The sequence below is a fragment of the Myxine glutinosa genome, chromosome 1 (assembly GCF_964187855.1).
Source record: "Myxine glutinosa chromosome 1, kmMyxGlut1.1, whole genome shotgun sequence".
NCBI lineage: Eukaryota > Metazoa > Chordata > Myxini > Myxiniformes > Myxinidae > Myxine > Myxine glutinosa.
In genome coordinates, this window is record NC_136261.1 from 18,644,546 (window position 1) to 18,659,827 (window position 15,282).

Genomic DNA, 15,282 nt, shown 5'->3' on the forward strand with positions numbered 1-15,282 from the left:
GTCTTCCCCGTCCTCTACTTCCTTCTACATCAATTTCCATCACTCTACTGAACCAGTCACTTTCATCCTTCCTCAACACATGACCAAACCATCTCAACCTGTTCCTCTTTACAGCATCAATCACAGGCTCTATTCCCATCATCTTTCGCAATTCATCATTTGTCTTCCTCTCTCTCAACGACACTCCACACATCCACCGAACCATTCGCATTTCCACCCTTTCCAGCCTTCGTTGCTGCTCTACATTCATGACCCATGTCTCGCTCCCATAAATCATAACACTTCTCACACATGCAGCATACACCTTTCCCTTCAGCTTCAACGACACTCCCCTCCTCATCAGCACGCGACTCAGTTCCCGAAACTTCTTCCATGCACATCTCACTCCAGCAACCGTTGCCGAGTCTGATCCACCTTCTCCATTCAGCATGTCTCCGAGGTAGCAAAATGTTTTCACACCTTCCAGCTTCACGCCGTCTCCAAGATCCAACTCAACATTTCCTCCATCTGCAGCTCCCTCTGTGCACACCTTACATTTGAATGTAGCTGCCACACTGGTTAATGACTGTTTCAGACCACTACATTTTTGATGAACCCACTCAGCGCACATTGTACATTGAATGGAGTTCACTCCGACACCCTTCCTGCACACAGCACATGGCCACTTCCCAGTTCTTTCCACCTCACCACTTGCCATCACCTTCGTCTTTCCTATATTCACCTTCAGACCTTTTGTCTCCATACATTCCTTCCACTTGCTCATCTTTTCCTTCAGTCCATCCATACTTTCCGCAATCAACACCAGATCATCTGCATACATCTCCCACGGTAAACCCTCCTTCACGGTCTGAGCCAGCACCTCCATCACAGCTTCAAATAGTAGTGGACTTGGTACCGACCCCTGATGCACTCCCACCTTCACCTCAAACTCACCACTGTTCCCGTCCTTTGTCCTTACAGCTGTGCGCGCTCTTTTGTACATTGCCATCACAACTCTGATCAACCATTCCTCCAATTCTAACTTCCTCAATGCCCATGTCAATACTTCGCGTGGAACCCTATCGAATGCTTTCTCCAGATCAACAAACCCAAGACACAACTTCTTCCTCTTCTCCATGTACTTCTCCTGCAACTGCCTCACAATAAAGAGCGCGTCTGTCGTTCCTCTTCCTGGCATAAATCCAAACTGCATTTCGTCGATCTTCACCTTCTTCCTTATCCTCCTCTCCAACATCCTTTCCAATACCTTCATTCCATGCTCCAATAAATTTATCGCTCGGTACAAGCCACACTCCAGAGGGTCACCTTTCCCCTTGTATAGAGGGACGAGGGTACTCAGTTCCCAATCCACTGGAATGCGACCTTCTTTCACCACCAGATTACAGATCTCTGCCATTCTCTTCACACCCCAACTTCCTGCTGCCTTCAACATATCTCTCACAACTCCCGTCGGCCCTCCCGCTTTTCTACTCTTCATTGCTTTTATCGCTTCCTCAACTTCCTTCTCAGTTATCTTCTCTGCCGGTCCTAAAACTGGGTTACTCTCTATGTTGCCATCCCATTCATTCTCTGTATTCAACAGCATTTCCATATATCTTTTCCATCTTCCTTTAATTCCATCTGGGTCCACAACGATTTGTCCCACTTCATCCTTCAAGCAACTCACCCCCATCACATCACACCTCTCTTTCGCTATCTGCTTTGCAATCCTGAATACCGCTCTCTGACCCTCTTCCGAATCCAAGCGTTCTCCGAACATTTTCCTACATGTCTCTCCTGCGCCTTTGCTACCTCTTTCTTTGCAGCCTTCTTGGCTGCCTTATAACTTTCATGCTCCGCTTTTTCTGCTCCCGTACCCTTCGCCTTCTGCCACTCCTTGAACTTCTTCCTCTTCTCGTCAATCCTCTTTCCAACTTCATCATCCCACCACCATGTTTCCGAGTGCCTCGGTGGTCCTTTTGTCCATCCACATACCTCACCAACGGCTCCCAACAGACTATCTTTCATTGACATCCAACCACGTTCAAGCTCAACCACATCATCCTCTACCCGACTCAGCCTCTCTTTTAGTGCCTCCCTTACTGTCACCTCTTTCAACCTCCACACCTTCATTCTCGGTTGGTACTTCAACCGCCGAGCTCTCCTCGCACCTTTCACCCTTATGTTGCAGACAACCAAGTGGTGCTGTGAAACAGCCTCCTCACCCGGGATCACCTTTGTGTCCCGGAGGTGCCCCCTATCTCGCCTACGCACCATCAGGTAGTCAACAGTTGTCGTTGACCCACCTGACGTGTATGTAACAAGCTTATTAGCCCCTTTCTGGAACTGAGTATTACAAATCAACAAATCAGCTCCATCAGCAAACTCCAAAATCCTTTCACCTTCTCCATTTCTCACACCATATCCTTAACCCCCATGAACTCCCTCAAAACCATCCATACTCCTTCCCACATGTCCATTTAGGTCTCGTCCTACCACAACAACTTCCTCATCTTTCACGTTTTCCATCAGCTTCTCTATCGCACACCAGAACTTGTCCTTCTCTTCATCGCTCCAACCAACCTGCGGAGCATATCCCGAGATGACGTTCACCAAGAGCTTTCCAATCATCATTTTCACCATCATCAACCTATCACTCACTCTCGTCACACTCACCACACTGTCTACAAACTCCTCAGAAAACAGGACACCAACACCATTCACGCCCTCTGGGCACCCTTGCCACACCAACTTGTATTTCTGTCCCTGCCTACCCTTCACCATTCTCACAACACTTCCCTTCCATCTCGTCTCTTGCACACAACATATGTCCACTCTTCTTCTGATCAATACTTCCACCACTTCTCCTGATCTCCCTGTCATTGTCCCTACATTCCATGTCCCAAACCTCAGAAACCGATCTCCACTTCGGGCTGCACCCTGCCCATATGTAGTTGTAATTGTCATGGTTCTCTTTTTGAGGCAATGTTTTTATGGCCGGATGGCCTTCCTGACGCCAACCCTCTTAGTCACCTCTTACGACATGCAGGGATGCGGTGTACCTATTCTAACCAGGGCTCTTCGCTCTTCTGGGCTCATGGGCTATTCTTGGCTTCTGGGCTTCATGGGTTTCTGGGCTATTCTAACCAGGGCTCTACGGTGCACGCTCTTCTGTACTCTTGCCTCGTATTCATCTTTTTATCTCAAATCCAAATTCCTTGAGTACTGTATATAGCAATCTATATTATAATAGCCGTAGATGATTCTGTCTGTTGGACGTCTGTCTGGGGTGTGGCTTACTCGGTTTGCAGAGTAGCTCCACCCATTCTGGGAGAGGCTTCATATAAACAAATATCCACCATTTTATTAACTCGCATAGCTTTGAGGCCTGTTTTGTAGGCCCGTGGTGTCTTGCTCTGTCTCCCAGTTTTATTTCAAATCAAATTCAATATATCATTTCATTTTTCACAGTCGCTAACATAGTTTTAGACTCGGTTGAAAAAAAACGGGAAGAAAATCCGATGAAAGTTGCCGTTTATAGAACGAAATGAATTCTCAAAGGCCTGTAACTTCAAGGCCATTGAGTCTCTCTCATGCCTTTATCTCCAATCTAACTCACCATCTGATTTCATTTTTATCGATGGTTTTAGACTCGGTGTCAGCAATAATTGAGAACATTCCACACACGCGGGAAAATGCAGATATATTTTTAAAAATCGAGTCATGATGTATCATACACCGCCCAACATGACACCGACGGCAACGTGTCGACATATATTAAAAATTCGCTTTTGCTTTTCCGTTAAGATATATTACTTTTTCGTTTGATGACAGTCGTCACAAAAACGTCAACAATGATGCCGACATATATTTCTTCGTTTTTATTTCATTCAACATTATTAAAATATGTTTCAGGAAATTACCGAGAGATATTTCTTCGTTTTTTTTATTAGTTATGTGCGCATACACTTTAAATAGGTTTATTTGAAATCTTTAATTTTCCACAATATAATTTACTTGCCATTTATCATTTGATGATTACGAGACACTTCCTCTTGAGGATCGTGACAATTCATGCGCTGCGTGGAAACTTCTATTTCCAAAATGAATGAGACGATCGATGAAGAACGCAGATTTGAACAGGATGTAGCAAGAAACGAATGAGATGGGCGAACGAGTCCATCGACGAACGTCAATGCAAACTTGAACATGATGGAGCAAGAAAAAGAACGAGACGGGAGAAAAACGAGAGAAACGAGATGGGGAAAAGCCGATTGGAGAGGCGAGTGAGGAGCGATTTGAGGAGAGTGTGAGGCGCGATTGGAGAGGAGTGTGAGGCGCGATTGGAGAGGAGTGTGAGGCACGATTTGAGAGGAGTGTGAGGCACGATTGGAGAGGAGTGTGAGGCGCGATTGGAGAGGAGTGTGAGGCACGATTGGAGAGGAGTGTGAGGCGCGATTGGAGAGGGGTGTGAGGCGTGATTGGAGAGGGGGGTGAGGCGCGATTGGAGAGGAGTGTGAGGCGCGATTGGAGAGGAGTGTGAGGCGCGATTGGAGAGGTGAGGGATTGGAGAGGAGAGGAATGTGAGGGATTGGAGAGGAGTGTGAGGCACGATTGGAGAGGTGAGGGATTGGAGAGGAGAGGAATGTGAGGGATTGGAGAGGAGTGTGAGGCACGATTGGAGAGGAGTGTGAGGCGTGATTGGAGAGGAGTGTGAGGCGCGATTGGAGAGGAGTGTGAGGTATTGGAGAGGAGTGTGAGGGATTGGAGAGGTGACGGATTGGAGAGGAGAGGAGTGTGAGGGATTGGAGAGGAGTGTGAGGGATTGGAGAGGAGTGTGAGGGATTGGAGAGGAGAGGAATGTGAGGGATTGGAGAGGAGAGGAGTGCTAGGTCGAGAGAGGAGAGTGTCAGGTGGATAGAGGAGAGTGTCAGGTGGAGAGAGGAGAGTGTCAGGTGGAGAGGAGTGAGGGGTCACATATTATGTGAAATAAAAAAATTGTGTTCATTACACCATTTCTGGATCTGATGACTTGCCAGTAACCATTTTGTAAAAATGAATGTGCAGCATCTAACTCAATATGTCGAAATGTCACACACGTCCATGCCCGTGGGATCCCCACGGGTGACCCCACTAGTCTTACTATAATTCACCAAATGTCCGTCTGTCCGTTCAAAGGTACCGCAAAAATGGCTCAACCGATCGCAATGATATTTGGGTGGGTATTCCTGGGACCCCTGGGAGTAAAATAGGCTATATTGTTTTTCCAATTTTTCAAAGTTTTACAGTTTTTCCAAACACGATGGAATAATATTTACCGATATGAACAGTGATGTGGCTTTTGTTGAAATTCTACAAATACTGTTTATTCTACGTACCAGAAGAGAGTAGATCGACTCCTGACGAACTCTTCCTCTATAAACATGCGGCTCCGAAGTAACATGGCAGCGTGTGCAAAGCGAATGAGAAACAGGTGTAGCGGCCGCTTCCGTGTTACAGATTCGGCACGCACTCTTCACACATAAACGTGCGACTGAGAAAGACGTGTAGCGGCCGCTTCCGTTTTGCAGAATTCATTCTTTTTTCAAAATGGGCGCCATGTACTGTTTAGATTTTGATGATTTGCGTGTGATATGATTCAACGGATGTTTATATGAATCGTTTAAAATAAAAAAAGCCTTCAATTTCTGATATTTTGCCTTTTCATCTGGGCTTCCCAATTGAAGCCCCACCCATAGGGCGGGTACCGTTGCCAATAATAACAAATTTGACTTCACTGCTCCAATACTTATAGAGGGCACTGTACATACTACATACTACATACATACCAAAGCAGAACCACAATTCAAATGGTGATTGCTACTGAAAGAAAATGAGAAAAAGAAAGCGAGACGTCTGAGAAGGTGAAAAACTTACTGTTTGATTGATGTTTTTGCATCTATGCACATAGTTTGTCTGCTTTTAGACTGCTGCTCTCGTCTCCCTTGCATCCCTAACTCTGAACCGTCAGAGTCAGAAGAGACAGGTATTGCTTCACCTGGAAATGAAAAGAATACCAGAAGTATTTTACATGCATCCAAGGTGAAGAAAAGTTAATTCTGATCTTCCTATGCATTTGAACCTTCTCACAACACTTTTGAGATTTATATTCCACAACCCATAACATGCCAACTTGACATCAGCATGTGGTACAATAATGTGACATCATACCATTTTGGTTATGGATAGCAGGTCATGGACAAAAAAAAGGATAATTGAAAACACCAACAGAATATCACTTCGTAGTGTGTTGGGCAACCATGCGCATACAAGATAGCATCAATACAGCATGGCATGGAGTCGGTAAGATCTGGAACTGTTCTGCAGGAATGTGGCACCATTCTTCCACAAGGAAGTCCTTCAATTCACGTTGGTTTGATGGAGGTGCAAACCGCCGTCTTCTGTGACTCTCCAGACAGTCCCACAAATGCTCTAAATGGGATTGAGGTCCGGCAATTGTGCGGGCCATGGAAGACTGTTGCCCTACAATAAGGATATATTTCCTTCTTTTTCCGAGGCTGAGATCACCTTTGAGACAGTACCTCGTGACAGTATCTGCTGCCTTTGTTACTGAAGTGCCTGCCAAATGGACACCAACAATTACACCCCGTTCAAAGCCACTGAGGTCTCCCCTTGCAGCCATGCAGGCTCTTAATACCTAACTCAAGCCGCACACTTATACACACACAATGGGCGGACAGCAAGGACGAGATACGCCGAGTTCACACGCCGATCACGTACAGGTGGTGCCCCCATACTTTGCATATGTGTTGCATGGCCCATGTACCCTGGCGTTTCCATTTTTTGTACACTATCTGTACATGTATTAACTAATTGAGACACTGATGATGCTATCTAAGCAAATACTATTGGTTCATTGAATGTTGAAACCCACACTAAGATACACCCAAACACAGCCGTAATGATACAGTGAAGTGTACATAATACCAGCACAACATATAAAACTAGAATGAGCAATCAAAGATTCCATATCATTGCCCAGACTGGTTTCTTGTGGTTTTATAGTACATATTTTATAGACGTGCTCACATTCTAATTGTACATACCGTTATGAATTTTGGGGTAGGGGATATATAGATTCAGGTAGATCTGTGTAGGTATCATGCTCTGGTTGTCGTGATAGGGAATCTCACATGTAATAAGTTCTGTCTAGCCCGGATGTCTGATTAAGTGTATATTTGTGGTCATACAAGGATGGCTTTGTGATAAGTAGAATAGGGATTATGCTAATTCCCCTGTGTGTCAAACCTGTGATCATTCCATTGTCCCGTATGGCAACGCACCTAAACACTAGTTAGGAATCAATCCCCATCAGCGCACACACTAATAAAAATTCGCCTCTCACAATAAAACTTACCGGAAGAACAGTCAGGAAGCGGCCGCGCATTACGCCGGCATGGCGATGAAACATCGAGCAAGCCAGGAAATAGACACACCCAGAAGGACTCGTGATTGGTCGAGGGAGGGGCAAGAAGAAGGCCGCCAATTGGCAGAGTAAGGAAGGACTTGTGATTGGCCAGGGGAGGGGCAAGATGCTTCCCTCGGATTGGAGGACGTGAGGGGCGAGCAAGAAGCGACGCACTGATTGGAGGAGAAGCGCCGGTGACGTCACGGGCTGATGCTAAAAGGACGAGGAGACCGACATTTTCCCCTCTTCTTCTTCTTCTTCTTGTTTTTGGATGCGATAGTGGATGGTCGGGGACGTTCTCATTTGGACTCCCCTCTCGTTTGGACCTCCTTCTCGTTCCCGCTCATTGTTGGATCCCTGGGTGCCTGGACCTCGTTCGCTCCTGCCCTCACGATTCCTCTGCTCCGACCTCTTTCCCTCACACCTTCCTTCACCCTCGACCCTCTCTCCCTTCTGAGCCGAACGTTGGGTGCATCACAGTTCCGTGCCGAATCCGCGAGGACATTGCACGGCTGAGGAGGCGGGTTGCACGCCCGCTCGCTCGCTTCGAGCGGGATGGCTGGTGAGGTCTAACAGCGTGCGAACGAGGCGGATTGAGGCCTACTTCCCACCAACACCGGAGTGCGCGCTCAGACTGGACGATCGTTGCCAAGGCGCCAATCGAGCTGAGTGCACGATAATTTACACATTTACTTTCCTTCCTTTTATATTCCCATTTGTTTGTGTTCAAGTCTGGTGTGTGGACGTCCCGATTTAGGATATTTATTTACCGGCTCGTTTCATTGTTCTCAGGTTCCGTAAAATAAACGTGTTTATTTTTGTACATTATTCCATCTTCGTTTGAGTTTATTTCCTGCAGGTTTGAAGACTGCTTGGGACCGTCAGGTAAAAGCTGCCCGCTTATTCTTCCTCGCTCTTCCTCCCGCGCATATACAGTGAGTCCGTATTTGATCATCGCCTCAAATTAACGCTCGAATTGTCATCCGTGATTTCCCGGTCTTCACCGAGGGGAATCACGCGACAATACTTTACAGACGTACTCGCATTCTAACTGCACATACTTTATAGATGTAATCACATTCTAATTGTACAAATTTTATAGACGTAATCACATTCTTTATAGACGGCCTTCTTTGCTCTAATTCTCCGTCCTTGTGACGAACAGCATGGCCTTCAGCCCACTAAGTCCCGATAAGCACCGCTCCTTCGCAATTTCCACCCAAAACATCCTCTCAAGCACACACAAAATAGGGAGCTTCTTGTTCGTCCAAGACCAACCAAGCGCACTCCTCTTCTTTACTCCGGTGAGCCAATCGGCCCATTTACCTCCCATTTCGCCCGCCCACCTCCTACAGGCCAATTGCGTACCTCGGGGCGTGGCCTGTCGACTTTCCTCCCCACTCCCTGATTCCGTCTCGCTCGTGGGTGGGGCCTGCCCCGACTGGCTAGGCTTGGCTTGGCTTCTTGCTAGCGTGGTTGTTGTCATTCAACGATGGCTTTCATGGCCGGCCGTGGTAAATGCAATTTAAAGGTGGGACAAAAACGTAAGGGAAAGATTACAGGGGGATAATCACACACTACGGAAGACAAGCCTTAGACCCTAAGCAATAATTAGCACAACAACATCCCTCCCCCCCACCCATGTGGTGAACACAAACAAAAGCTACAGTTTTCCTACTTACTGTACATCAAGATTTCTCCTACGCGTTACAATCCGTTACATGGTCCAAGCTATTTCCTCTACAGTGCTACCTTTACTATGGTAAAGGTACATACATGTACAATGTAATTGTGTTTGTTACTTGGCCTCCATAATGTTGTATGTTGATCACTCCGGTTTGTGTGTGTGTGTGTGTGTGTGTGTGTGTGTGTGTGTATCTGTCTGCTCACTTATACTTGCCTACAGGTCAGAATTTTAAACCGATCGTCATGAAACTTCACCAAATAGTAGAGTTTGTGGTCCGACAAAATCCTATATATTTTTGAGGTAAAAAAACATTTTTTTTTTTTTTCAACATTTCAACCACTTCTTTTTTTTTTTTTTTCTAAAATCCTCAATTTTCATCCGATTGACTTGAAATTTGAATAGGATTTTCATATCAGCGAACTGAATTCAACCACCAACTATTTTCGAGATCAGTAGAGGCCAAAAGGTCATAGGCCAAAAGGTCAACATAGGCCAAAGGCCAACAACCATTTCAAATTTCGAAAATCCTCAATTTTCATCCGATTGTTTTTTTTTTGTTTTGTATACAGGATAGAGGCTAGTGAAAGCTAACATTTATCACACAAAAAATCAAACAGACACCCAAAGTATATAATAAGGGGAGCAGTAGACAAGATGGGGAGAGAAGGGGAAGCACACAAACACAACATTTGAGAGCAGGGACATCGGGAGATCTGTGGGAGGGAGAGGGCTTGGGGTGAGGAGGTGTGGGAAGGGGGGAGGGAGGGGTGGGAGAAGTATAAAACACAAGGACACTGCAAGGACTTCCAGGAAGGAAGTTGGTATTTCAAAAAAGTGAATCTGGGGTGAAATTAGCAGGGGTAGAAAAGATCAAGGTTTTGGATGGGGGAAGATAAGAGATGGTGGTGAACAGCTGTTTTAAAGACCTGGAGGGTGGAGTGGGATTGAAGAGAGTGAGGGAGTTTGTTCCAGAGGCGGGAGAAAAGAGGAATGAAGGAGTGAAGGTGAGCAGAGAGTCTTGATTTTGGCAGTTTAACCATAAGAGGGTTGCAGGCAGATCTTGTGCGACCTGTAGGAATATTATGGGGACAGAGTCCTGAAAGAGCTGGGGGAGCAAGGCCGGAGAGGAGTCGGTAGAAGACAGAAAGACCACCAACCTGCCTGTGGTGAGTAAGTGCAAGGCCCTCGGAGTTAGCTTCATCGCGGGAGATTCAAATGATTCTGATCTTATATATAAGATCTTATATATCTTATATATAAGAAGGCCTTTTTTTTCTTTTACAATATAACTGTGAAATCTACATTATTTTCCCGTTTTTGCTAACCTAAACTTTTTTTTTAACCCTCGATCAGTTTACTTCTTACCTTTGTACCATTTCAGGTTATTCACTGGACTTGAATTGCTTAAATTTCAATAAAAACTGGAAAAATGTAGGTGTTCTATAACTTTTGACCGGTAGTGTGTGTGTGTATATATATATATATATATATATATATATATATATACAGTATAAACTTTCACGGCTAAACTGTCGTACCTAGAAGCCCCAATTTTTAAATGAAAATATGTCGTGATGGTAATCCATAAAAAAAGATTTTGTTGTTGTATTGTGGTATCATCCCTATCTTATCATTCCTTGTGACCTTGTTTTGTTGTCTTTTGGGGATTATATCCCCACATGTTTATTCTTTTTTTTTCTTTTTTAAAATTGTCTGACTTGTAATATATTAAGCATGTTTTGAAAGACACACCTGCAAGGATGTGACGGACTTGAGTCGGCGACATCCCTTCAAGCTGCTTCAGACAAAGAGTCCGGATCTCCTCTGTGGAGCATGACTGAAGGATAAAAGAGAGACAATGTCACAGTTGAAGAGCTTGTGAAAGGGGGTTGGAGTCGACTATAGTCCATCTAGGAATTAACCATGGAACTGCAGGGCCTTCAGAAAGTATTCACACCCCTTGACTTTTTTCACATTGTTATGTTACGGCCTGAATTTAGAATTGACTAAATCAAGGGTTTTTATTACTGATCCCCACATAATATCCCAAAAGGTAAAAATGGATTTTTTTTTTTAGGTTTTAGAAATTAATAAAATATGAAAAGCTGAAATGCCTCGAGTCAACAATTATTCAACCCATTGGTGATGACACTCAAATTGAGCTCAGGTGCATCCAATTTCCTTTGATCATCTTTGAGATGTCTCTACAACTTGATTGGAATCCACCTGTGGCCAATTAAATTGATGGGGCGCAATTTAGAAAGAAACACACCTTTCTGCAGTGCATTCAGAAAGTATTCAGACCCCTTCACTTTTTTCACATTTTGTTATGTCCCACAGTTGACAGTGCATGTCAGAGCAAACTCTACCATGAAGTCCAAGGCACTCTGTCCATAGAACTCCGAGATAAAATTGTGAGGAGGCATAGATCTGGGGAAGGGTATGAAAAAATTTCTGGAGTGTTGAAAGTTCCTCAGACCACAGTGAGCTCCATCATTAGGAAAAGGATAGAATTATGGAACTACACAGACTCTTCCTAGAGCTGGCCGTTCGACCAAACTGAGCAACCAGGCAAGAAGTACCTTGGTCAGGGAGGTGACCAAGTACCCAAAATGACCACTCTGACAGAACTACAGAGTTACTTGGCTGAGATGGGAGACCCTGCCAGAAGGACAACACTCTCTGCAGCACGTCATAAACCTAGGCTTATTTATGGGAGATAAATCCTTGCGGAGAACCTGCTTCAGAGTGCAAAAGACCTGAGACTGCAGTAAAGATTTATGTTCCAACAAGATAATGACCTCAGGCATGCAGCCATAGCAACACTGGAATGGTTTCAGAACAAGAACATGAAAGTCCTTGAGTGGCTCAGCCAAAAGCCAGACATGAATCCCATTGGGAATATGTGGAAAGACTTGATTGCTGTTCACTGATGTTCCCCATCCAACTTGACAGGAGGCTGAGCAAATCTGCAAGGAAGAATGGGAGAAACTCCCCAAATCCAGATGTGCAAGGCTGATATAGACATAGCCAAGAAGACTTGAAGCTGTAATCGCTGCTGTAGGCATTTCTACGAAGTATTGACTCAGACGGTTGAATACTTATGTAAATTATATATTTGTGTTTTGTTTTTAATAATTGTAACAATTTATTTTAAAAAATTAAAAACCACTTGGACATTATGAGGTGACAATGTCCAAGCGTCGGTGTAAATCGGTGACAAAAAAATCTCAATTTAATCCATTTGAAATTCAGGCTACATCACAACAAAACATGAAAAAGGTCAAGGGGTGTGAATACTTTCTGAAGGCACTGTACCTGCGTGACACTCATGTAAAATTAGCATACTATCAAAAACAGAAAAACAACAAATGGCCAGGCAAACCCTCTCAACCAACCCTTCCCAACATGTCCGCAGCTAGCTTGGAATATTTTTTCCCTCAGAAATGGAGTAAACCACCGTTTAGAGGCCATTTTTAAACGGTGGTTTACTCCATTTCTGAGGGGGAAAAATATATATATATATATATTCCAAGCTAGTTCCCTCAGAAATGGAGTGCGATGCTAAAAATGTTTTATTAAAAGTTAAATGCCACCATTCAATATACTTATGAAAACACATCTACAACACAAACTATAATGTCATAGGTGCCTCCATTATGACGTCATAATTCAACAAGTACAAAACTTCATCCAATCAAGATGAAATTTCTTGAGCATCATCTAGGGATAGGTTGGTGGAGAAAAAAAATGATGCCGTGGTTCGGCCGCCATATTTGTTTTAACACAAAAGCCTTAAAAACCAATGAAAACACGTCCTGGCGAGTGTCTGCAATCTATGATTGCTCTTTCTAGTTCCAAATATGTAGGTTAATTTTGCTTCGAAGCAAGGATATTCTCAAACAACATCATTTTCCCACATTTGATTTCGCCCAGCAGTACATGACGCCATTACGTTATGGCATTTTTCAACAGGGTTGGCAGGAGAGCCTATGAGGTATGCCAGTTGCCTCAGAGCCATCCCACCTCGTTTTGAATCTCGACTCATCTATAAACTGTCATCCTGGTGCTTCTCCATGCAGGGTGAAACATCAGTGCCTGAGCCGTCCATCGGAAGAACATTAAGCCGGAGGCTAAGTCTTCCACCCTGTCTTAAGGACTCCAAAGCATTAACAAATTCCTGCCGAATCACCTTCTGCCAAACGTCAGGTCTCACCAGCTGGTTCCTGAAAGACGAGGACCAACAACATTGCCTAGCTGACCCAAGAGGAAGAAGGTGGGAATGATTGGAGCTGTTAAAGCAGCAGTGGATCAATTTCAACAATGAAAGAGAGAGAAGGGGGAGAGGGGTTGTAGGGAAGGGCACAAGCTATTATTTACGATGAGAAGTCAATGACATCCTATATGCTTCCCACAACATATATGAGGGTTATCTGCAGAACAGACACTCGTTTCTCAGTGCGTCAGTGTAGAGGAAAGCACCTTCAGCTCATCAGGAAGCATGTGTTCAAGTCTCTGCTTCCCAATAGCTCTCATGCAATGGTTCAGCATTTCGGAGCGGTTGCAAATGTAGCCACCAATAGGCCTCAGCTCCACAGAGAGGTCCATCCCTCCTTCCTCCCAATCACTGCTTTCTCCAGCATCACCGCTCCTTGCAGTCTGACAAGTAAACATGCAGAAGGTGGTTGTAATACGACTTCGAATTTTAGTTACTAGGACGTGCCCGTACGTGGGTGCTTGCCCGTACGTGCTTGCCCGTACGTGGGTGCAAAAAAACATGCGTGCAAACAACAACAACAAAAAAAAACTTTGAAACCACGTGGCAGTAACGACCACAGAACCCCCCCCCCCCCTCTATTTACATGAAATGGTTTGGTCCATTCGCAAAGCCAAAGCGAACGGCTTGCGAGTACGGTAGAACCCCCCCCCCCTCTATTTACATGAAATGGTTCAGTCCATTCGCAAAGCCAAAGCGAACGGCTAAATCGCCATAGCTCGGTAACTACTTCTCCGATTAATATGAAACCTTGAAAAGGCACATCCTCAGGTCCCCAGCAATATACCTGGCAAGTTTCAAGTATATCGGACCCGTGGTTGTCGAGAAACAGCGGTCACAGACAAACAAACACACAGACACACACACACACACAGAGATTACTGGAATTATAGATAGATTAACAATCATCTACCTAACCTCGACAGGCAATCATCACCGTACCGTGCAGACAATGATCCACACATTTCAACAATCTACACATTTGAAGAGGTGACAAATTAATTGACAAAATAACAATTATTTATTCGGTATTCAATCCTCTGGTAACTCAATTGCACATCCTGGTGCAGAGGTGGCGCGCTTTCATTTGAGCCGTTTCATGTCGATTCAATTCCCAAACAGTCTATAAACCGGTGGATTGGTGCTTTGCGGACAGGGTGTTGCACCACATAGTGTGCCATCCTTTAGATATAGAAGGTCGTTAAGCCTGGTGTCCAGTCTGCTAGCATTAGTTTGTGGCCATTGAAAACACTACGGTGCATTTCAACGAAAAGTGGGCAAAGTGCCACCAGCACCCTGATCAAATTCAAAAATGAGAGTGAAGTCGATGGCGCGTCATCACAAATACCCATGCTTCCGACCGAAAGCAAAGTTGAAAGATGACAACGTTCCACCAGGAATGACCCAATATAAAATTTTTAGTTAAAATTGTTTTTTGTTTTTTCCCGTTTTGACCCCTGTGACCCCAAGTCCCCACCCCTTGGGGTATGAACCGGGGGTCAAATCCAAACCAGAATGGCACTATGCCGTTGAGACATTGACCGATATGCCTACGCCCACATTATTACATCATTATACATGTACCAAGTTTGATTTAAATCCCTTCAGCTGTTCTCAACTATCACATTTTACCTGACATTACCTCTGACCTTTGACACCAAAATCAAATCAGTTTATCTTTATATCATAATATATACTTATACCAGACGGCATCAGCCCACTGGTCCTTAAATCCTGCTCTGTTGCTCTATCTCACACTCTCTATTCTCTTCACCCTCTCTTTTGCTCAAGATCATCTGCCATTATTTTGGAAATCAGCCAACATTACCGCTTTAAACAGAAAAGGTACAAAAACAGACGCTTTCAACTACA

General features: G+C 44.5%; 1 protein-coding gene across 4 annotated transcripts in view; it reads right to left on the reverse strand.

Moving 5' to 3' along the window:
* Positions 1-15,282, reverse strand: part of CAAP1 (caspase activity and apoptosis inhibitor 1) — a 40,405-nt gene that overhangs the window by 20,823 nt on the left and 4,300 nt on the right. For all 4 annotated transcript variants that reach the window (XM_078785958.1, XM_068107784.2, XM_068107792.2 and 1 more), the window contains 3 exons: positions 13,617-13,793; positions 10,887-10,971; positions 5,896-6,016 (listed from right to left, as the gene is read on the reverse strand). In XM_078785958.1, the coding sequence (XP_078642084.1) occupies positions 5,896-6,016; positions 10,887-10,971; positions 13,617-13,793 (383 nt within the window). The remainder of the gene's footprint in view (positions 1-5,895; positions 6,017-10,886; positions 10,972-13,616; positions 13,794-15,282) is intronic.